This window comes from Oxyura jamaicensis, chromosome 6 (assembly GCF_011077185.1).
Source record: "Oxyura jamaicensis isolate SHBP4307 breed ruddy duck chromosome 6, BPBGC_Ojam_1.0, whole genome shotgun sequence".
NCBI classification, from domain to species: Eukaryota; Metazoa; Chordata; class Aves; order Anseriformes; family Anatidae; genus Oxyura; species Oxyura jamaicensis.
In genome coordinates, this window is record NC_048898.1 from 14,058,786 (window position 1) to 14,084,268 (window position 25,483).

General features: G+C 35.8%; 1 protein-coding gene across 9 annotated transcripts in view; it reads right to left on the reverse strand.

Moving 5' to 3' along the window:
- The window catches only part of LRMDA (leucine rich melanocyte differentiation associated), a 694,799-nt gene that overhangs the window by 415,117 nt on the left and 254,199 nt on the right, over positions 1 to 25,483 (reverse strand). For 2 of the 9 annotated variants that reach the window (XM_035329288.1, XM_035329290.1), the window contains one exon: positions 10,452 to 10,544. The exons of the other annotated variants lie outside the window; for them this stretch is intronic. In XM_035329288.1, the coding sequence (XP_035185179.1) occupies positions 10,452 to 10,544 (93 nt within the window). The remainder of the gene's footprint in view (positions 1 to 10,451; positions 10,545 to 25,483) is intronic. 9 annotated transcript variants of the gene reach the window in all.

A 25,483-nucleotide genomic window follows, 5' to 3' on the forward strand; every position in this document is an offset into this window, starting at 1 on the left:
CTTCATAACTGAAAACCCAGTAGACAATTTCCATGAGATAACTTAAAGAAACCTTTATAATATATTTCTATTTTGACCTGAGATATACAGGAAATACAAGCCTACAAGCCTGTTATTACAGCAGGAAATACAAGCCTGTATCTCAGAGACATTCCTGCCATAGCACAGTACCATCCTGCACAGGTTCTATGATTCCAGGACATGGTTCTCACTGGAAACACCAGCTCTCAATTGATCCACATTTCTGATTAACAAGGAGTTATACACAATGTATGTTTACCAGCCAGGATATTTCAAAGATTTCTTTTAGGAGATTAAGATACTTCAGCAAGCCACTACCACACATTGTGTGTCAATACACGTACCCTGAATCTGATGCAAAGCAGAAAATCCCAAGCCAGGCTCTGAAAATAATACTGAGGACAACTTTCCTTAGCCCTGCTCACAGAAGCACAACATACCCAAGTGAACCTCCTCAGCCCCTGGTGGAAGTGCAGTAAGAGCCTACCAGGAAAGCTGCACCCAGGCTGCAGAAGTACTATGGATGTAGTCAACATCTCTGCCATTGTCATGGCTAACCAAAGCTCCTTGAAAAACAAACAGGTGCTGGCTATTGGACTGATGCAAACAGCACATTGAAAGCCATTGAAAAACGTTAATCCTACCTCTTGTGCTGATACTATTAATGGCAAGAAACTGGGACTTGGTCCATAATCAGTGCTCAGCTGCAGTTCAGGCGGCAGGTGGGGGAGTAGAAGGAGTAGGGGAAAGAGGAAGGAGAGCAGGAGAGATCAGATGGGCAACACGGTACCAGCTAACAGTAATTCAGACTTGTTACACTTAACACATTTAAGTTTTCAAAAATCAAAAAAAGAATACGAGAGTATGTTTTTATACACAGATGTTAAGAAGACATAAATGAGAATTAGAGATTAAATAAATGGTAGATTAATAAATTATTCCCACAGAATTGTGTGGGGTTTTTTTTGTTGTTCTTGTTGTTTTTTCAGGGAAAAAATAGGCTACAGATTAGAAGAAAACTGAAGACATTGAATGAGCTTTGTTAGTTTTGCTACATAACGTTTCACTCAAAAGCTCCATTTTTGCAGAAATATCTATGTTATATATCCTCAGTTTACTAACCATACATACATTAGTACATATTTATCTCCTTCCTTCTTTTTAGCTGAGCTGGGAAAGTTGCTTAGCGTGGTGAAAAAGAACAGTGAATGTGAATTTCTTATTGTGAAATAAGAAGCTGAAATAACAACAGAAAACCACAGTTTATGCTCTTAAATTTTGTTTCCCTTTTAAAGTGCAAATATATATTAAAATATACATATGGAAAGATGAATATATTTATTTGTTTTTAAGACAAAAAAATATTTGGCATGAGTTTAATACATTACTATTACAATAGACATTTCTAACCAGGTTTAACTGAGAGACTAAATTTTATACCATCGCCAAACCTTGGATTTTTCTTTTTTTGTCTGGAAGGGGCAAGTGCTTTCCTATGACAAAGACTTGAAAGATATATCCCTTTAATTTTTTTTCCTACTTCACTTTCACATGTGTTGAAACTCATTGCTTCTGGAAATGAAGATGCTCTGGTGTCAGCTGTAAAATCTGTATCTCACTTCCTCAGACAAGTGGATATTTATTGACAGGGTGTGAGAGAGAAAGAGAGGAGAGACTGCCTGTCCTGGAGCCAGTAACCTTGGTGAAGATGCAATGTCACAAACACCAAGCCATCATTCTCATAGATGTACAGCATATTATTTAAAGGGAAACAAATATCGGCCACTGAATGTCACTGCAAGGACACATCTTCTGCCTCTTAACTAAACTTATCAGTGCTGTGGTTTAATATGGTACCTTTTTCATCCTCCCCTCAAATTCATCTTACGGAGCAGCTCTTGACACTACCAGAGAGCAGTCAAGACTAAGATTTAGTGACGTTTGCTTCAAACAGATCTAGATTTATTGACATTTGTTGCCTGCTTCTTTTCTCAGTAACCACACACAGGATTAATTTTAACCATTTCTTAAACTGTGAAAAACTGCATACTTAAAGTAAACAAGGTTGAGACACCTAAATTAGTGTTACTGGCCTATTTCCACTTGTAATTAGAGGACCAGAGCCTTAGTCACAAGGGCCTTAAAACAAGCAGGCAAGGTTTTGCTGGAAGTTGGATGAAAAGGCACACATCAATCCCTTTTCAAAATGAACTCTCTTCCAGCAGAGAGGGGAGGATTTATATCTCAATGATTTATGCAAGCATGTGATTATCAACTGTACATGAAAATACTGGAGGTGGAAAAAACTCATCCTTTAACATCTACTTCAGTAGTGAAATATTGCTTTACTAATTCAGTCTTTATTTATTATGTAATAACATAGCTTACATTAACTTCTAAACCCCAAATTAATATATCCTTTATACTTCTACTTTTCTACAGAAATTGTATTAGTGCTAACAGAAATTGGTTTATACAAGGGTACCTAAATATCTTGCTGCTAATCCCCACAAATTAAATGAAATGATTGAATTTATGCTTTTCAAATCTACAAGAGATTTTGACACTCAGAACTGAACAGCACATTAATGTATATACTTTAGCTCATATACAGTACTGACACAGCCATATCTTAGTAACACAAAAAAACACTTACATCCATATTTTAAAAGGAAAGACAGATGAATATACTCTCGTGACTCTCCTAATGTTAGGCAGAAGTACGAACTTGCAGTGTTCTGTAAAAGATTAACTACTAAATGAAAAAGAACTGCTGGATGTAAATTTAAAAGTCCAAAAACACCCAAGAGGCATAACTATAATTATTGCTCAGGGAAGCTGTTTAAGACTAAAAATACATTTCCATTAACAACCAAAATTAGTTTTCATTGCCTTTTTCTCAAGTTTTCAGTGAATAACCTTTGATGATAGCACATGATAATGATTCATTAGAGAAAAAAAGAAAAAAAAAAAAAAAAACTAATTTGTATTTCAGAAGTGTGCGTATTTAAAAAAAAAAAAAAAAGTCAGAAATCAAAATCATACCACTGAAAATCAAATGCCAGAAGATGCAAAGGACAGTTTGGGGATGAATATTATTCCACAGTAAGAGACTTACTGTCAGAGTACATCCTGTACTTGTGCATACAGTTCTACAGAAGAATAATATTAAGATGTATTAAACAAAATAATTAATGCTTAGTTTTGTAAGACATACATTCTTCCAATTTGTGTCTATTTACTCAACGTTAGCCAAAGCACAATTGGTGGGAAAAGCACCACTGAGTACCAAAGAGCCATAAAACGTGTCTGCAAATTACAGAGCAGATACATATCAATGTAAAAACGTTGGATGACAAAACCTGGGTTTTTACAGGATTTCTACATGCCAGGAAAATACATTTTAGTTTATAGGAAGAGGCTACAGTATATCCTTATAACAATATAAATCTCCAGAACCCTTGTGATGATATCTAATTTACATGGCTGTCACTGGAAAATGTGGTATAGTGAATTATACACAATACTAAGCTTAATTATGAACAGTACCCTAGAAATCTTGATTAGAAATCATTTGCTCACTACACTCAGAGTCTGTAAAAACAATGACGAATTTATATAGCATATTGCAATTCCAAATAAATTATTCCCAGAAAATCAAAAGGAAGGTATAGATTAAATAAGAAATTATTTCTTAGGATCACTGCCAGATTTTAAGTACACTATCAAACACAAAGTAAAAATATCACAGTAGAAAATGCTTTACATAAAAATAGCTACTTCGCATTCACATCAATTATTTTCATCTACAAAAGTAGGCGTTTATAAAACAAGGGCCAGATCCCAATATATGATACAGAAATGCATATGTTTTGTTAGAGAACATATGACAAACTCTCGGCTACATTACCACTTCCACCACCACCACCACACCATTTCACCCTACTCAAGCTACTTGAGCTCTGGTTTTCAGAAGGATGTTGCCACAATGGTGGTATGGCTTTTCCAGCACACCTCATAAACTCTCAGAACAGCCTTATTTTTAGCAGGGAAACATTCAGAACACTTCTAGCATGGGTTCTCTTACAGCTTCTACTGAGGTGATGAAGTCTCAGGACTTCCACTTCCCTTGCCGTAAAAAGCGCACACAATGCTACCACAGCATGTTGTGAAACTAAATCCAGTAAGGTGTGAAGTGGTCACGCGATGATTAAATGAAAATGACTAAATGACATATGTTCATTTCCAGTGTTAACACTGCTTCATCTCAACTGCAAAGCAAATGGAAATAAAATATGAAATTATAAAGACCATTTGCATCTCTTTATATAAAGGAAAATCTCAGCATCAGTATCATGAAGAGTTCAACATTTTCCCCTAGAGAAGTCTGGTCACTACCAGCAAAGCCCTCTTTCAGGTGAAGAGACCTCCTGATATACAATATTCTATTTCACAGAAAGACCTTATATGTAGAAGGAGATTAAATAAATCATGATTACAACAGTAAACACGTAAATTCTGATCAATAAGTACTTGCCTCCCCCTCCCCCCAACACTAACAGCTGCAATAAAGCTTTAAATGTAAAGCTGAGCACAACCAGCCATAAAAGTATGTAAAATAAATGAGGATAACATAATGAGGGAATCCAACATTCATCTCATAAATATAACATAACGACCACAACTAAAATGTCAGAGAATCTAATAAATCAATATGGTAGGACAGAGCTATCTTTACGCTTAGCATACATAAAAATATATTTACATGCAGGGTTTTCTATTTTTTATTTTTTTAAACCGAAGATCAAACAAGAAAAATAAGAAACTTAACTCCTTATTCACTTCATGATTCAAAGTTTCATGCCTTTTTTTTTTTTTTTTTTACCCAACTGTAAGAGGGCATCTAACATTTTCCCCATAAAATAAAATTAAATTAAAAAAAAAAAACAAATGACAGCCTTAACAAGTACATAAGTACATAAAGTGAAACAAAAACATACCTTCAGCACTTTGAATGGATACTCTGAGAGATAGTTTGGAAAAATACCTCCAAGAACAGGTGGAGAATTCTGTATAGATCTCAGAATTTTCAAAAATGCAGACTTCTTTAAAAGCAATTAAAGAGGGAGTGTGTTTTCTTAATAATGTTAGAGAATTGTTATCAAGTATTTAACAGCAGGTTACATAGGTAAATTTCCTGTGCAGCAATACTAAATCTATTTTAGCTGCTATTTTTAGAACATCAAGATATATGTATACAAAGACAGCTACAATAAGCTTGTTAGCACTTCAAAACTAATAAAGCACAGAAACCACAAATAGTCCGCAATACTGTAAGGTATTACAGCACAACTAATCAAAATCTGTTATAAGCCTCAGAACTGGATTTTTACTCTTTTGCATTTCCCTGCCATGTTTGTTCCACCACCAATGGCACCATGGTGGAAGCAAATGTTGGTAATTCCATTAATAGGCACAAGATGGCATTAAAACAGCTGATACAAGAAGACAGGTCAACCTTTTTATTCTTGGTTCACTTCCACCACATATGATTATCAATATAGAAGCAGAAGCCTTTCCAATTGCTTGGATACCAATCTTAAAATGGGTATGCCAGCTGATAATCAAGGTTAGGGACTTTTTATAGAGAACAATAAAGACCCTGCTTTTACTAGAATGGACGTGCAGAAGTGTACACGCCATGATACTACAGCCAAAGCTGGTATGTTTTCAGTCTCCAATCCACAGGCATTTAAAAACACCTCTCTCAAATAAATTATATCCTAGGTAAATAAACAGAAGTTTCTATACACTTCTTAAAGCTAGGCATCTTGAAAAGCTGAGCAGACACCATATTACAGACACTTTAAAAAGTCACCAGGTAGACTTTTAATCTAGAGATTAGTTCTTATGGCCAGAATGAAACTTTCTCTAAAAAGTGGCTGTCCGTTGCATTACCCCTGTAGGTCTCCTCTGCAATAGACGGAGCTCTTTTTGCAAGTACTCTATGGTCAGGTGTCACTTACCATTGCAGCGTAAAGGGGATTGGCACTGTCAACAGTTTGCACCTCAGGCTGCCATCAGATACTTTCACAATGCTCAAAATTGGATGTTATCTTTACAATGCAACTATTGAAAATGTTCCAGTAGAGTCTGCTTTATTTATTTGTCAGTGTCTCACTGGGAAACGTTACAGTGAATGCTTACGCGCTTACTCCTATAATCGGGAAATTGATTACATAGGCTCACTCCTATAGACAAAAACAAACAAAACCCACCACTTTTTCTTCTCTTAGACAACATCTACATTTCTTGACCTGAAGAGTGGTGTAAGTCTTGCCATCTTCTTAGATCGCCTTTCTCTTACAGAGATGACAATGGAACTACTTAATCATTTATCAATTTTGCCTTGCAAAGAAAACCACTACATAGGTTAAGTAACTGTTCCTGAAGTTAGTAAGAGAACCAAATTCATTATCATGTATCAAAGCTTAAGACAGCAATTTACTTCTGAGGATCATCTCATTCTTAAGTGGAAATGACAGAAGCAACTCAGAGACTTTTCAGTAGCACCCTCTATTAAATAATGTCTCACTCATTAAGTGGGTCAATGCAATTAAAATAAGGTACCTTCTTAAGCTGTATGGGGACTAATGCTTTTTCAGTAGACTCACAACTTTGCTTCTTTTGATTGTTAATTTATCTACAAGTCAGTAAAACAGGAACATAAATTCATCTAAAGTGCACCTGAATGAAGGAAAATCTTCACTGCAGGCTACTGTACTCAAAAATAATGCCACTGACAATCAAAAATAAGAAACACTGACACAAGACCACTTCACAGAAGACACGAAAGAGGTATCTGCAGTGATGCCTTGGGACTGACATTTTCAGCCAGCATTACTGGACTGCTCCTTACACTCACCCATTACTAATTAGTACTGACATACAAATCAAATACCTTTGTAGAAGCAAATCTATTGCAACTTAAGTTTATTTTTAAAGTAAGTAACTCAATTACCTCAGTAATTGCCTGTGTACGGTTGTTTGCTCTTTCTCAAAGAAACTTTTTGTTCTAACATTCTCTCATCATCAATAGGTTATAAATAATCACGCTAGGAACATATTAGACAATAAAAAATAAAGCTAGTCTCAAAGATAGCCTTCTCACTAGCACAATTTGCTGACAAATTCATAACAAACAATAAACATACATTTTGACTGATCCAGATTCTAAAGCCATTCTCTTTAATTTAGCAATGTGTAACATATTTAAGCAAATATTGCATTCAAAATAATTTTTAAAAATTACTCTGAACCAGGAATTAAATAAGATTCTACTATACCAACTAATAAATTCATTCCTCCATACCTCACCCAATTTATTTTGATTTGGCTGAGAACAGTGAAAACTATTTCTAATTTCCATGACAGGAGACAGCAGTCCTTTGAAAGATCAAGCGGCTTCATGGGAGACTGTTCTCCTTCACATTTTTAATACAGGACTTGTTCTTTTTAGGGTGTTCACAGCTCAGATGACTCAAAACTTTGGGAAAAGTAATTTTTTTATTATTTTTTTTTTTTTTTGAACCAGTAGTTTAATAACGTTGTTTTTCATGCCTGTATCTGCCTCTTTAATCCCCTGATTAAGGGGGGGGGGGGGGTGGAGGGTGTGGAGCACAACAAAACAGATGCTGTTTTGTTGTGCTCCACACCTATACTACTTCAAACGATCTGACCTTTTCATGACTCTATTCACTGAAAGGAGCAATGCACAGGACAAAGTAACACCTCTGATAAACTCTCCTTTTGAAAACTGTTCTAGAACTACAATCGTGACAAAAAAGTCACCTGCGTATTATTCCCCCTAGATCTAGTCCTGATATCACTGCACACATTTCAAGCAAAAGGCATTTATTTTCGCATATTATGTTCCAATTTACAAACACCCCAAACTAAACAATATACTTGAAAACATAAATCCTGTATATTTAAGGGAATGGAAATATAGAGCTTTAGATCTGATGCATGCATACAGTAAGGATGGTATTGAATGCATTTGCATCAATAAATGTGCAAGTTACAAGGCTTCAGAAATTAAAGTGCTACCATATGATGAACAAACCTTAAAATATATTTTGTTCTTACACTGAATAAACATTTGCAAATTCATAAGCCAATCCTGCATATTTCCGTAAATGACTAGCAGTATGAATGAAGACACATTTTGGGCATGATCGAACAATACACATATGGAATTTCTAACACAACAAAAGAAAAAATAAGATATTGTGCAAGGAGTGTTAAATTACTTAAGAGAAAGTTTGGTCTCTCTGAAAAAACATACATACATATGTCTTCACATATAAATATATACACACTCACATAGACAAAATACAGAAATACACATACGTTTTCTGCAAGAAACTGTTTACCTGTCATTGCAAATTCTTACAGCATGCTGCTTACATTCACAGTGCAACTTTGAACTAAACCAGTCTACATGTCCATTTTCCCTTCCTCCAGACTTTTTTTTTTATTAACAAGTTTCTTATTGCAATATAATTATATCTAGCTAATAAAGGAGAATAAACTCAAGTCCAGATTGACTGTAGGAGCCCTATCTAACAAGGACAGTTAACTCAGCTTCAGCCTGACCAAAGCAGAAGGTACAGCTATTACTCCAACCAAATAATTTTCTTACAGCAGTATTTGTTACTTTCATTAATCTACACTTTTGGGTGCACTTTCTGCTTTTCAGCAGTCATACTACAAAAGGTGGGTTACTTAAGAAACAATTAGGTGCGTATACAAAACAATTTGCAGGCAGTCTTACTCTTTCAGCTTTCTAAGTGAAGTGCCTTTCAAGGCTGATTTATAACACTGTCGTCTTCAGAAGGCAAAATAATTAATAGGAGCATGGACTTCTAATTTCAGTGACTTCCAGAGAAAGTGGATTTCATTTGATTTATGATGGCCGGTGACTTTGCATTTTATCAGTTCATTCACTCATTATTTATGCTGATGACCAATTTCAATGGGTCGCTATCATCTAACTCACTACTAATCAAAGAGAATTAGGGTTCACTGCATTATTTAGAAGCCACTAATTTATCTTCAGAACAAGTATCAAGAATAGTTTGCGGCCTTTTACACTTAAAAAAAAAAAAAAAAAAAAAAAAAAAAAAAAAAGCACAGCTGGCAAAGACATAGCATTTGCTTGATATTACAAATAAATGTCAAAGTGGTTAGTTTTAAGAGCAACTACTTTTAGAAGTTTTTAAATCGGGTAGACCATACAAATGGAAAATAAATATAAAAAACTGAAACAATAAAATGAAACAATTCCGTTTGACCTCTTATGTCAAAATATTTAAAATATGTTTTCTATTCCCTTTGCAGTCAACTCAAAGATGCTTTATTTTAAAAATTCTCTCTTTCTCTCTCTGCTAACTAAATGGAAATCTTTGCACCAAAACAATCCTAGTTGGCATATTTCTCATTTAAAAGACATTTGACTGTATTCTAGACACAAAGAAATAGATCAGATTGAAACTTAAACATACCAAAATGAGTTTTATCAGCAAGCTATAATTCCAAATCATATTCAACCATTTGGGAAAAAAAATCCTCCTATAAGGCAAAAAAGAAAAATAGTTGCCTATTTTGCTCTTGGTGAAAAGAGCACAGAAACCTCATTTCAATATTTTTATACCTTTGCACTTTGACATACATTTATTCTCTGATTTCCTGGACTTCTGTACTTTTTATACTGCTGATCTTGTGTGTACCCCTTCAAGCAATACTTTTAACTTTTGTTGGAGTCATGACTTTTCTAAAATTCAGGTGTAGTACATAACCAGTAATTTTATATAACTAAACTGCCACTATCAAGTTCTGGACCATTTCATAACAGCATAGTAGTATCTGTTCTGTGAGACAGCACTGCAAACTTTAAAGGTCCAAGTTTCCAAAGCTGAAAATAGGTGGGGAAATGAGGTAAAACAGAGGCATAGAAAACAAAAAATTCCTTGGTGCCTCCATGCATGATTGTGGTAGTGTTTCTGCAAAAATCATCTATTCCTTTGTAAACAAACCTTAAATTTAAACATATAAAATCAAGGATTTCCAACAAGATTTTCTACATCTATTAAGAAAATACATCTTTATACAAAAACTAAGGTATAAATATTTTTAAGAAAAATTCAAGGTCTCCTTGTATCCCCAGTATCCCAGGCATGGGGCAAGGAGGAAAAAAAAAAGCTTTTAAGCCAGAAGAGCATACCAACTTCAGTGTTTTCCACTGCTGTTATTCTCTCCCCACATGTAGGTATGGTGTCAAAAGACAGAAAATGATGTGCCTTCAGAAGAAACTGATACTTTTTATCTTTGTAAGTATTACGGGATTCAAAACAACTCAGAGATGCTACTTGCTCTTTGGTGTTTGCTCTTCCCCCAGCCCCAGAGTAGATCTGCTGCCTGCCTCTTTTCCACCTGCAACAGTTCTGGTACGTGGCTTTTCCCCGGGAAGGAGGAAAACAAAGGCAATCTCTGTCAAGAGAGGACTGACAGGCGAGTATTGAAAATACACATGTGCAGAAAAGCTGATTCCACTCGCACTGAAGTTGCACCACCACTACAGAGTTTCCAGCACTTCTGTGGTGGGTGAACCCTGGCAGGCAGCTAAACACCACACAGCCGACTGCTCCCTTCCCCCTTCCCTCCATGGGACAGGGGAAGGTGAAAAAGTAAATGAAAACTTGTGGGGTGAGCTAAAAATTGCTTAGTAGGTGATGGAGAAATGTAAGGAAGAAAATAAAAATGCAAAGGCACTCACTCACCACCTCCCATGGGCTGGCAGGTGCCCAGCCATCTCCTGAGTGAAGATGGCTCACCTCCCTAAGCCCTCTCTTCTCCCATTTTACTTCAGAGTTTGGGGTTTCACAGCACAGGAAACCTCTGTGGTTAGATTGGGTCCTCTGCCCAGTTGCATCTCCTCCCAGCCCCAGTCCCTGCCCTGGGGGACAGTGGGACTCAGGGCAGGCCCTGATGCTGGGTAAGTCCCCAGATGACCATAGCTCAAAACACGTTTGAGCTACATGTTACCAAGTGCTGTGTTACCAACAATGTTTTGGTCACACATCTAGAACACAGCACCACACAAGCTGCCATGAAGAAAATTATGTTCCAGCCAGGCCAAATACAACATCTAAAATCAATTCCTTCTCACGACAAATCTTTTTCGTGACAGTGAGATCATTTTAATACCAGCAAACCCCACAGAAAGTTAGTTACCTCAACATTTCTCCTCCTGGCTTCACCCCTAGCTGCAGCTGCTCTCTCACGGGCAGGAAGCTTCATTACCTCCCTGCCTGGCTGCCCTCACCCCTGGCTGCACCTGAGGGAAAGGCCTGACCAGGCAGTGGGGCTATTGACCTGGCAGGTGCGGGAAGGCAGCAGAAAACAACCAACCTCAAGCCATCCCCCTGCACAGGTGGCTATTGATAACACTATGTTACCTTCCTAGGCTATGGTGGGTTTAAACAAGGCTTCTGTATCTTCAGAAAGTTGTGGTTAGTGTAAAAACCACACCCCTCCAAACCAAAGAAACAAAAATCATAAACACAGTATAAAAATGCTATTTCAAAATACGCCTATTTTAAAATATTTAAAAGACTCTCTGTTCCTTAAAGACTGCCACATACGTACATAAGCTGTATAACACTCTTGTCTTTTCAAATAAAGTGGTGTTAATTCCTGGAACCACAGTATCTTGATTGTTATTTCAAGCATATGTACATGCTCCACTGTGTGCGAAGTAAGGGTACTCCCTATATACGTTTGTGCATCATGTGAGAGGTCAACCCCCTGGGACACGAAAATTAGAAACGAAAAAAAAAAAATGAGTTACTGCACCACCGCATGACACCAAAACAAGGACACGGAAGGAAAGAATTAGGAAAATAATTATATAAGGCTACAGAGTTTTATTGGATGAAACTGGTATTTTTGTTGCCAAACAATAATTACAAACTGATTGAAATGACTAAGTAGCCATTCAGATTAGTGTTCATAAGAGTTTTGTTCACATAAACACAACATGCTCATCATACTAATGATCTGAAATAAAACCCATGACTTGGCATAGTTTTCTGCACCATAACACAATTTACATTTCATTGCTAGTAAAATCAAGCTGAAATACTGCAAACCAGTTCATCTTTACACTGCTTGAATTTTCTTTGCTGTTAATAAGCATCAAATGGATTTTCCCCAAATAAGCATTTACACCTAACTTAGCAAAATTCAATCACTCCCATTTATGTTCCTAAAAATATCTGAAAACTAAAACCTCTTAGGACTATTAAAATTTATGTATTTCTATATTTGTGTCACTAAAGATATTATGTTCATGTTTGTTTAAAAAAACAACAACAACAACAACAAAAAAAACAATAAATGCATTTCTATAAAAATCATCAATGAAATCTGCAAGTAGTCGTTTACAGAAGTTAAAAATATAAGTCTTCAGTCTGGCTACAAAGCACAAAATCCTTAAAACATAATATTATGAAAAATATTCTTGTGTACACAATTGTCATTACAGGAGACAGAAGAAGAGAAGATTTGCTGATTTTGTTTATTTTTTTGTCTGTTTTCATTTCTGTGGTTGTTTTTTAAAACCCACAAGTATACTGTGTCATGGAGGCAAACTGGCACAATATGGAACACAAAGACATTTGTTCATACATGTATACAAATGAAATGCGAAATTTTCAGTTTGCAGACTAACCTCACAAATGTTCTATGACATAAAACTGCACATACACTTCATAAAGCCATTTTATAGCTAACATTAGGACAACATTCAGATTGAATGAAAAAACTTAATCTACACAAATTAATTAATATAGCTGATACTAGTACTAATGTGAAAATAGCAGGACAATGACGTTCAGAATCTTAGTAGTATTCCAACCTTATTACATAAAAGAAGTTTAATTAATCTGTCACAAATATTGAGCAAGTGAATTCTTCTGAATCTCTTATTTAGACAGACAGTATTAAAAGTAATTTATAACTTATAAAAATCCCAAGTGAAATTCTCAAGCAGACCTATTTAGTAACTCACATGAACCTTAAAAAACAACAACAACAACAAGAAACTAAATTCCTTAATGCACAGAGAATAATCACAAAGGTAAGAAAATAAATGTTATTTTTCTGTGCCAAACAAAATTGACACCTACCCACAATGTTTGTCAAGTCCAAGAACTGAACTACATGACATACAGATGGAGATATATAGGGAAAGTGTTCAAAAGGTTCTTGTTCAAGTGTGGTAGCAAAATCCATGAGCATTTGCAAAGACATTCGTCCAGGGGAAAAGACCTTTATCACCCTAGTATTGCTGTATATACTTTTCCTGTGTCCCCAAGACCACTTCTTCATGAAGCAGAAGAAATACCAGCAGAATAATCCATAACTGGATTAATCTCAGCAAAAACAACAGCCAACAGAGTTGGATGTTTTATACCAGCCAACAAATTTTCTAGGTATTCTGCAGAAGGGTATTCTTCAACACAGAAATCTCTCTCCAGCCTTTGCATGCTCTCTTGCGCACATATCTAAGGTTATTATTTGCAATCAATCATAAAACTCTGAAAAAAAGTCTTAAAAGAAGGGGATGTAGTGGGGAGGAATGTGGACACGAGAGAAACGAACAAGGTACTAAACAAATTAAGTGTCCCTTTCTCCTCAGCCTGTCACATTCTTAGAATTTTAAATAGATAAATAAAAACAAACCACTGTGGATTTACATATTTATGTAAAACATTTTTTTTTCTGAGTAATTAAACATTTATCAATGCTGTGAATTATCTTAGAAACTTCTCACTTTATATTCTTCTCTAAATAGCTAGAGACATTTTGCATTCCCAACAACTGAACAAATAGATTTTTAGACTCTGATATGACCTCTTCAAGCAAGCAGCTGTAAAACTCCCATTGTTCATAAAATCCTGCATATGTACATCCCCAAGTCCCCCCTTCCATTCAATATATATGAAAATGCAATTTACTGTACGTCAAATGAAAAATGCAGTTTTCAAATGCATGACAACAGGTGCTAGTTAAATGATCAGACACTATTTGTTACCTAGTCTCTTACTCTCATTTGCAGCATGATAAATTGCATTTTAGCAGAGTACTGCGATCTAAGGGGTCTTGACATGCTTTTATTGATTTGCATAGGTTATATGCATGTATTCCTGTTTGTAGGCAAATAGTGCCATGAGTAAATTCAAGTCACCGTGCCTCTGTTTCAAGAAAATTGCAGTCATCACAGGGGAGCCAAGATGGAGTGAGGTTGGGTAAAAGAGACACATGCAGCCCATTGGAATCTCAGAACCTCTATTAAGATTTATAGGCTGCAGGATTCTTTTGGGCTTCAACATTATTCTTAGTAAACCCTTTCTGTCTTCAGTTGTTTATAAAAACTGGCAGCTTTAGCAAAGACAGAAGCTTATGTTGTAGGTAGCACAATTTAACATAATAGTGATAGCCTGTCCTCCAAATATCCTGATACTGATTTTGAAAGAGAAATTGCATATCCTGGATTCCCTTTCCCATAATTTGAAAGGTTTTCTTTTTACTAAACATCCTCTCCTGCATCTATACAACATTTTGTGAACCCCAGTTTGTTAAGATCAGTTAACATAGCTGTCCTCTCCTACCTCTTCACAAGTTAGCGAGCATCATTATTCCCCTTCTAAAAAAAAAAAAAAAAAAAAAAAAAAAAAAAAAAGACAAAATAGGAAGGTTAGATACCTTCTCTGCGGGGTACAAATTACAGGCCTAGAATCAGGGATTGAGGCTTCCATACTTGCGTTTCTTCAGATTGGGAATGATGTGATCCACCATCAGCAGCATTTGCATACAGTTTCCCCAGTTTAGCATCAGCATATGCCAGAGCTCACCCCCATTAACTAAAGACAACATAACACAATGCCCCCATGCAGGAAGATTATCTCTATGCATGCACACACATCGTTTTGCATTACAACTATTGGAGCTGGCATGCAACATTCAGGCTGGTGTCAATCCGTACAGGATACTGATCCAATCATTCCCTTGTAAATTTGCACATTACTGATAAAGGTTCTGGTTACTGGGGGAGCTGCTATTGTATCAGTAAAAGGATTTAGACTTGACAGGTATACTTACACCTCATAGTATCCAAGGAGCTCCTCCTTACTTGTATGTTATTTCACTATTTAAAATTTATTAAAGAACTGTTTCAGAGTGGCAGTTTGGCATTAAATTTGATGGAACTCAAGAACTGTATCATTTTCCCTGTCTGTATCACAAAGCCTAAAGCCAAGCAAAATTAATTTAATTGTAAATTTAAGCTCTTAAAAAAAAAAAAAAACAAAAAAAAAGGAATACATAACAAATATTAAGAAAAAATAATGAAATGATAAACATTAAGGCAATACAGAATGTATTATCTCAGTAAACATTCTGATTTGACATATAGTGCTACTCATGTGTCACTAGTAAATTCTAACCAAAACTACTTCATGTAGGCCCTAACTAACGTCTAAGATAATTGCCCACATTATCAATTTTACTCCCCCATAGGTTTTTCGGTTTATGAAGATTCTGGTGTACGTTTCCCAACAAAGAACAAACTACAAACTGTGCTTACAGAGGCTGTAAAACTGAATGAATAAGCACATTATGACATACCCTGAAAACATTTTTGCCTACTGTCCACCAATTTTTATACAGTTTAGCAGATACTAAATATTCAATTTAGAATATTAACATTGAAGCTGGGGAATCAGCAATATCTCAAAGCAGAACTGACCTGCACAACTGGACAATCATACATGTATGACAGGATAAATGATTTGCAAAATATCAGAACAAAAATTGTGTTAATTGGTCAAAAAATGTTCAATACATACTTAAATCTACCAACCTGAGCCACTGCAATTCAGTTCCTTCAAGTCATTTATAGTTTGAGAGATCTATCAAAAATATCTTCACTGTCCTGAATGAATTACCTCCTGCCTTTCAAGCCTGCCTGAAACCCTTCCTTGCTTAAGTCTCCTAAAATGGTACACAGAACTAAAAATAATTATGCATATTATCTCTGTGTCCATGAAAAAAAAAAAATACTACTTCCAATGTATTGGGTATTGCCTCTACTTAGTCTGTTGGGCTCACACTTTAACCCCATTTTCACATTCATGTGAAAGCAGGCCTATATTCCCTACTTGCCAAAGGCTTTGCATACTAAAACAAAACTTTAGAAATAGGTAGGATTTCAAACCCCATGACATTCAGGTCATTGACACAGGCCAGTATTCAAGAACATCCAGCACCCAGGCCTTCAAGCATTCCTTTTCTCCAGATATAAAAGATCAACCTACGCACACTTCCCAGCCAGAAGACTAAAACATACTAACAGAAAGGGCCACAAGCGCAGTGCAATACCACAGTGAAAGCGTCTTTTAGGAAAGCAGTTAAGCACAACAACTTATTTAGCCAGGCAATCTGACTAGGTACTAATAGTTCCTTAACTGTTCATCAAAGCATGGAAAGGTATAATATTAACAGAGACAGCAGCTAATCTTTCTTTAATGATAAAAATCTTCAGGCAAAAATATTTTTTTTTCTCCACAGTTAAGCAATGAAAATTCAAATCCCATATACCTCACAAAAGACAAGGTTTGAAAATTAAAAAAAAAAAAAAAAAACAGTAGTGAAAGTGTTTTTAGAAATTGCAAAATTCAGAAGTCTGCAGAACTGAAAAGGACTCTTGGGATTTCTTGCTATAGACCTTGCCTCTGGTACAAATCACCTATTTGTATTAACCTCAGAAAAAATGTGAAAGATTGTTCAGTTTCTCCCTAATGAGAGGAATTTAGCATGGTTGGCATAACATTCCATAATAATATTTCTATGCAACATCTTCACTAATGCTTCAAAAGCCATCAAAATTTAACAAAGAAAATTATAATTAATATCACAAAACATACAGATGAACAAATTAGAGTAAGTGGCGCTATCAAGTTATTGTTTTTCTCCTCCTCCCCTTCTACTCTGTGGAGAGATAATTAGGATTGCTTGACTTACTATTAATTTGCTGGTGCAAAATACAGTACAGAGGGTTGTTTCTATTCCGGGACATGCCTAAAGGCAGGAAAGTATGCCTCTACACAGAGAAACATATGACTGACCACCACTGTATCACTTCTCATAATTCTGGTACTTTCAAAATCATGTTTTTCCCACATTTGCTCTCTCTTCCCCTTGTTTCAAGGTCATCTTCCTGCAACTTTTACTCAGGTTGCAGTCCTGTAAACAATTTTCTATACTTGCATAAATTCACACACACATAGTGTGTGAATTTATTGCATTTATTGTGTAAGGCTAGGCACAGATAGGGAGAGTCCCAGGAACCCAGCAGGCACTCCAGTAGCCGAGAACCAGCCACGGGGGATATACCTTTTAGTACCATTTTGTTTCTTGGAGCACATGTCTATGGCCGTGAAAGGCTGCACTCATTTTAACTTGAATAGCTAATAATTAACGAGTACTCGTGCACGCAAAAGATTTGATAACCTAAGAATAACCATTTCTTAGATGCAGATGATCACCACAGAAGCAGTTCATCATCAAAAGAAGACTGTTATGTACCTGTAAAAGTAGACTTGAAAGATTCTTAAATGTTCATCATTGCAGAAAGTATTATTTAAAAGACTGGAACTTTAAAAGAATGTGGTAAAGATTAAATGCACTCCTCCAAACCTTTTGAACATCAGGAATTAAAATCTGACACAGAAATATACATTTCAATTAACATCCAAGACTGAAAACTTAAGAAATTCCGGAAAGATGACAACAATATATAAAGGAATTCTCTCACACGAATAGAGAAGCAACAAATCAGCATTAGCACTTAAACCATCAGAAAGGTTAATTCCACAGATCAAATGGATTTTCAGGGCATCCTTTGCAGATTCAGACCTTTATACTGGGAAGCTTGTCAAATAAAGGCACTCGAAGAGGAAAGAAAGTAGCCATGCCAAAGCATATGTGTAGCTCATGAGGTTGACATGCTATCACCATTCATAAATAGTAAATCTATCTGCATTTTAGTAGCCCTCTATCTAAACACTACTCCCTCTGGAAAAAGTGTGTTCAGCAGTATTATAGTGTGCACACTTTGTTTGTGCTTATTAAATAAAAAGAAAGGATCACCTTCAACCATATTAATGATGGACTGGTGGATGAAGGATGTCTGCGAAAATTCACAACATCTGTTTGCTCCACTCTCTTCTCAGCGTGCTGCACCTATTCCTCATGCTTAATGATGCTCATCCACTCTGCAAGTTTTACGAACAAATGTGTGTTTAGCCACATTCATCATTCTGAATGAGCGTTCTTGATGAAGCATCCACTGGCCTGTTTCGCTCTTTCTGCTACACTTTAACAAATGACAACTGCTCTACGTATTTTTCATTTGTTAAAAATAAAAAGCTAAGTGAAGAATAGGCCCAGCAAATTTTTCTTTTACTCCTCTGGTAACTTTACTAGAAAATGGAATACTACATGTGTTTAAACCGCATACAGGTTTCACATGCACAAATCGAAATGGTGTATTTAGATGTAGAGTATTTTCAAAACACTATGCAGCAGAATACACCATACCAGAAATACATACTGTCCTATACAAAGAGTAGTTCAATCTTCTCACGAAAGTGATGTATGATGTTACACTACAATCAGTTAGGGCACCGATTCTGTGATGTATGCAATGCCTTGACACAAGACACTCAGCATCTTTTGGTACCAGGCCAGCAATACATACAGTGGACATCTATCTTCCATTTTCCAGCTTACTTGAAGCACACAAATATTTAAAGGGAAAGACACATTTCCCAGAAAACACTTGCACCATAGATACCAATATAAAATAAAATCAACTTTGGGTAAGAAAGTGTGTCCAATCTAGGATATTTTTATTTGTTAGTAGCGAACTATAAAGGATATTAGCGAGTAAGTAGAGCTGAAGAATCAAATCTAATAAAAAGAAAATGCTCAGAAAAATTGAAGTGTAGAACACCTTCAGAAGTTAACTTTCAGAAGCTGGAGCAACTCATGAGTTTCTGCACAGAAGAATTAAAATACTAATTTTCCTAAATATACGTACATGAGCTTTCTGATGCAATATGCAGTGAACCATTGCCAGGCTTATCTTGTGAAAGGATTTTGTATGCTTCCAAAAACTGTGTAGATGAAGTGAGTTTTTTGTGAATACCACGTAATGGTACTTCTGTGCTTTACTGATTGAGTTGCTGTGAGCCCCTTTGGGTCTGTGTTGGTTGTCTGTGCTCATTTGTATAGTTTGACTGAGGAGGCCAGTGGGCATATTGGATGAAGCACGTTACATTGTAAAATATGAACACTGCATCCACACACTTAATGAACATGTTAAAAGCATTTATTGCAAACCAACCACCTAAGATACAGGCAGATTTTGTGATTCATATTTTGATGCTACCATTTTATTATACAGGTTGGGGAAAAGCATGGATCCTGTAAAAGGATCTTAAGCTTGCCATAGGTTGCCCTCCTATGTAACTGTGTAATAGTTCATAATTATGGATCAAAGAACCAAGGGAGGAAGCTTTGACTTCTTTTCCATTAAAAATAGATAAATAAATAAATGATCCCAAAACCATTATGTTCAAACCAAAAATAGAGAGAAAGAAATGAAAATTCAATAAGCAGTTATATTTCATTGAGCAGTAGTAGGATACAGAATGAAACATGCACAAATTCTCAGTCATTGAAACTATTTTTAAAATTATACCATCTATAAATCTTTTATCCAAAAGCCAGACAACCCAAATAACGTCTTAATAAAGCAGATAGAAATTCTCTATAGAAACCTCTTTCTTTAAAATAATACTGGCATATACTAATAATGGCCACTGACAACAGAAATACACTTAAAATCGAAAAATGTTACATGCTAAAAGATCTCAATTCCTTAAACTTAGAGACTGGCTCAACTAGGCAATAAGCAAAAGGGATAGTTATTCAAATTTGAAATATCCAAACTGGCATTGGCAGCAAAATGTTACGGTGATGTGCAACTCTGCTTTGTGAAGGTAAATTCTGTACCAATGGTATGGTTGGTCAGAGGAACGCTGCTTTATCTTGTCCTCGAGACTCCACACACAAGTTAGATGGCATCAAAAGAGTAAATAAATAAAAACTAATTAAAACCTTTACAAATCATATTGTGCTGTTGCCATATATTAAAGTAAAACTAATACCAGCTCCCTTCAACCTTATCTAAAGCCATTAAGTAAGTCAGAGATATTGACTGGAAAACTCACAAACAAATGCCGCTTTGGGGTAAGTTATGTTCCATACCAAAAAAAAATGCATAAAATTATAGAATACAGATGATGGTATTCAAATTCAATAACTATCGCCATAAATCAGCATGCACTGCTGATCTCCCTTCCTAAGTTAGTGCCATGTAAAATGAAGCTTTCGAGTTTCAAGACTCTATTTTTTGACAAAGTTTAGTAAGAACTTCCTGTGATGCCTTAACACTGATAAAAAAAAGGGGGGAAAAGGGAGAACTATATATCAAGTGAAATGAAATACATAAAAATGGAATCACTATGATTTAATAGAAATTGCAACAAATGTCTATTCAGGCTACTCTGAGGTATAAGTACTAAAGGAATCTATTATTATGCTTAACAGAAAATTGTCCATGACAAATTTAAGCACTATATAGAAAATATTCCTCTTCAGATATCTAGAATGAATACTGTAAAACTGGTAAGAGTTGCATATTTTTGTTATAAATGGAATTTGTAATTATAATAAAATATACAAATTACCAGTTCTTTTTTTTTATTATTAAAAAGGTGCCTCTGATCATCGTATTTCAGAAATTAGGTTCCAGAGAGGATTTTTTTATATAAAAAAATAATTTACATTTTTTGCTATGAATGCTTTTTTCTCTACTGTAAAACAGATCTGTATCTGAAAATAGAAGAAAGGATTTATGCAAAAATAACCTCAAGGGGATCATTACAGAAACACAAAAAGTAATTTTCTACTAGAATTGTTAAGTGTATTTGCAATAGATGTTTAAAAATATGGCTACGAAATACATAAAACATACAAATGAAGGGGAATTAATACAAGCATGATAATTTAAATGGTATCCTTACTTAAGTGACAGACTGATTAAGCCACAAAGCATAGTTTCCAAGGGGGGGGAAAGCCTTTTGCTAATTTAAAGGTAGAGTGATATTAAAATACATGTATTTTGTGCTATGTGGATACGTAGCCATCAAATTCATTCTCATTACTTACATATGCATTGAGTACAAACACTTTATTAGACTTCTCTAAATAAATCTCTAGGTATAGTTAATCACTTGGAAAAAATAATAATAATAAAGAAAGAACAGAAAAAAAATGAAGGAGACAAGTGCAATTCCTCACCTCTATAAACAAGAGAAACTGAACCCCGGGATGATAGTGCTCCTACCCATGCAGAGTAGCAGGGAGCACTGAGAGCATCCATTCTCACCAGAATTAAAGGGAGTAGCAGCCTACTTTGCGAGTGGTCCCCACAAGCCCATGAACGGCAGCGCACCCTTCTGTGACTGGCAAGGGAGGCTACAGAACTGGCGAGGCAGGTGCAGCCTAAGGCACACGTTAACTCAAGCTGTACAATAGGTCTCAAGAAACACATCACAGTACTTTTGAGAAAATCAGAGCACAAATAACCCACAGATTACTGCAAATTACTCTGACAAAAATAAGTCCAAGCATATCTGACAGTAAAATTACACTCTCCTCAACAACAGTATCCCTTAGGTAATCCCCCTTCTCTCCCCATCCCGAATGTTAAATTATCTCTTAGCTTTACAACAAATCAGGGCTAAAAGCTGCACACTGGCAGTAAAGCACTTCTTTCCATCTTAGGTAAATTTTATTTCTTCTCGATAGCACAAAGTGTGGTATGTTTTATGAAAATTATGAAAAGCATCAAAAAAAAAGAAACCAAATGTAAGTGATACAATTCAAAGCATCTGAAGGGCACTGTTCCCACCAACAGCAAGAACATCACAAAATTTCTTCCTCTACTGCAAGCTGAGTTTATGCTTTTCAATGGAAAAACAACATCTGTGAGCTATGGAGACTGCACTTCATTTTTTTCCTAGTGGAATCAGAAATGCTTTATTTTAGACCCTTCCAAATATGATGATCATACTTGAAAAACAACACTATGTCACTCATTAAATAATAAGGAGCAGCACCTAGGACAAAACTGGAGCTCTCTGACAAGGTCTCATCTTAAACTTTTTTTCAGTTTTCTTATGGACTGAAATAGAGGTTTCTGTATGAGTCTGGTCTCTTTCCCTCTCCCTCCTCCCAATATGATGATATTTGGCAATGAAGGCATCTCTATTTATTTATTTATTTATCTACAGAATCAGTCCTACACACAGAAATCACAGAAACATGAATGGGGATAGGATGTTCGAAGGCCCAGGGTGGAAGAACTGCAAACACAGGGTTTTTCTTTGCAGCTAATTTGTTACTTTTTTACATATACTTAAAAAAGCATTTTATACATTCAAATGACTTCATTCTGCTCTTACCCACTGGGCACAATTCCATATCCTAAAGGAGATTATTTAAACTTTTCTCCTCCTTAGAGCCAGCTAAGATTTTTATCAAAATACTGCTTTTGTATTTTTGCCTTGTTGTTTTAGGAAGTTCCTCCCTTGTATTTGTAATACCACCTCCCCTCTTTCTCCATATAGCCTCAAAAACACTTTAGCTCTTTTCCTAGCAATACTTCTCATGAGCCAAGCAATACCATGGATATAAATGCCACGGTGCAACAGAAAAGAAATATGCCTATATGTTGCACCCAAAATTTCACTGTTCATGCCATTCTTCATCTAATGAGGAGAAAAAAGGAAAAAAAAAAAGTTTTGATCCTGTCCTCTCCATAAAATCTGTGTGAATATGCAGGAAACATGACCAATTTTCAGATGGGCTGTCTGTCAGACTCCCTGATCACACCTGGCAGAAAACAACAAAGGTCTGAATAGCTTGAGGTAACAGGAGAAATGTGGCCCTGAAAATAAATGAAGTTAAGATGGAGTCCAGAATTAATGAGCAGTATGCTGTTACCTTGCTCAGTACTGTTGTCCACAGGCCACCCGAGACTAGGGATGCCCAGCATTAACAGTGAAAAATTGCATACCACAAGGGGTCTACCTGCTCCATGCAGTTTAACTAAAAGTTAGATAACAAAAGTGAGATAACAGCATGTCTCTAATGGTAAGATAAAACAAAGAGTACCAGTTCTTACTTGGGTTAGTCAAAGATAAAGGTGCTCGTAATTCTTTCGCATTTTCTTGTTGATATATCACCATAATACAACATCCATTAAAATAATCCCACTATCAAACTCAAATTTAGGTGTTATTTTTCTGTAAGTCCAGCCTTGTGTTGCCTAGGCACATCTAGGAGGACTACCTGAACAGCCGTCAGCATTTGACAACAGAAGATGAAAGAGAGGCAGAGTAATGTCACTTGAATCGCTGTCTGTTCACATACATATATATGAACATATAAGTGTGTATATAAATACATATGAATATATATTTATATATTTCCATTAATGTATGTTAAAATGCCATGAATGTTTTCACTACTTGCCATGCCCTGTTCTTGGATGAGGACTTTAGTTGCTTATTTTCTTGTGCTCCAGAAGCAAAATTTCCAACATGTGTCTGTAGTCAAGTTGGTCTTTAAAAGGTTTATTAACCCCATATCATCAACACTTTCAAGTTATGTCACAATTTAAAAGAAATTTGAGACGCAGCAATATTTCCTTACAAAAATTATACTCCCTATTCCTTCAGCAGAAACTCAAAAGAAATAGGAATATTTAAATACTCAAAATCCTTAGTACATTGTGACATCTTTTAGAAAAAAAATCTTGTGCTTTTTGAAATCTTGTGCTTTTTTTGAAAAAAAAATCTTCATCTTTTAGAAAAAAAAATCTTTTTTTTAGAAAAAAAAAAGTGTTGTGCTTGCTACTAGCATTCAGATAAACTTTGTTTTCATCTTTTATTGTACAACCCTCTTTTTAGAGAAGTCACCACATGAATCTAGACTGACACATATAAATATTTCACACTGACTAATAAAAGGTTGACATATAAAGAATAAATATTGTGTGTGCTAGAACCAGCCTCTGCTTTAGACACACCTGAGTTCACATCTCTTAAATAGGACATGTCAGCACTGTGTATCCTTACGAAATCAGACAGACCACACACCTGTCATTGACTTAACTGGGCAAGAAACATGACTGGTGCTCAGAACTTCAGCCAGAAATGCAATTATCTCACAGGGAGAAAATTACATATACACAGTGAAGTTTAGCAGAGATATTTTGCCATGATAAGCATCTCTCTTATAAAGAGGCCATTTTAATAGTTTTAGGTTTTAAAAATCACAGAATCACAAAACTATAGGGGTTGGAAGGGACCTCTAGAGATCATCGGGTCCAACCCCCCAGCCAAAGCAGGTTCCTCAGAGCAGGCTGCCCAGGTAGGCGTCCAGATGGGCCTTGAATATCTCCAGAGAAGGAGACTCCACAACCTCCGTGGGCAGCCTGTGCCAGTGCTTCGTCACCCGCACCATGAAGAAGTTCTTTCTCATTGGTGCGGAACTTGCTGTGCTCCATTTTGTGGCCATTACCCCTTGTCCTGTACCCACAAACCACTAAAAAGAGGTTGGCCAAATCCCTCTGTCTCCCACACCACAGGTATTTATAAACATTGATGAGATCCCCCCCAAATAATAATAAAAAAGCATATTTGAGCAAATGACTTGCATACCAGAAAGAATTTTTTGTTATAATTTTACACTTCTATTATTTAATCCAACACAGCAAATGATTTTTTGTTATTCCAATAAATGAATGATGGCACTGTGAATTAACAAGACTAAAATATTCAGTGTTACTGATGCCCTGTGTGAGGAGTTACACTGCACAGCTTTACTCTAGGATCATTTCTAGGGTATGACACCTAAACCTTGGCAAAGCTACATCCATTTCCGATTATATATGGTCCATACATGGTACAACATGGTACAATACTTCCTCTTGAGATGGGTTTAATACAGAAGACCACTTGATAAAGTCTTCTTCAGAGAACAAAAAAAAAAACAACTCTCCAACCATTACCTTCTTGTGCTTTGCTTTCCAGCTATATATATTCTTTAAACTGTGTTACCTTTTTCTTTCCATTTTTTTTTTTTTTCCTTTCCCAAACTATTATTCCCAAAGTGAGCATGTGCTCACTTTATAATGCACTAC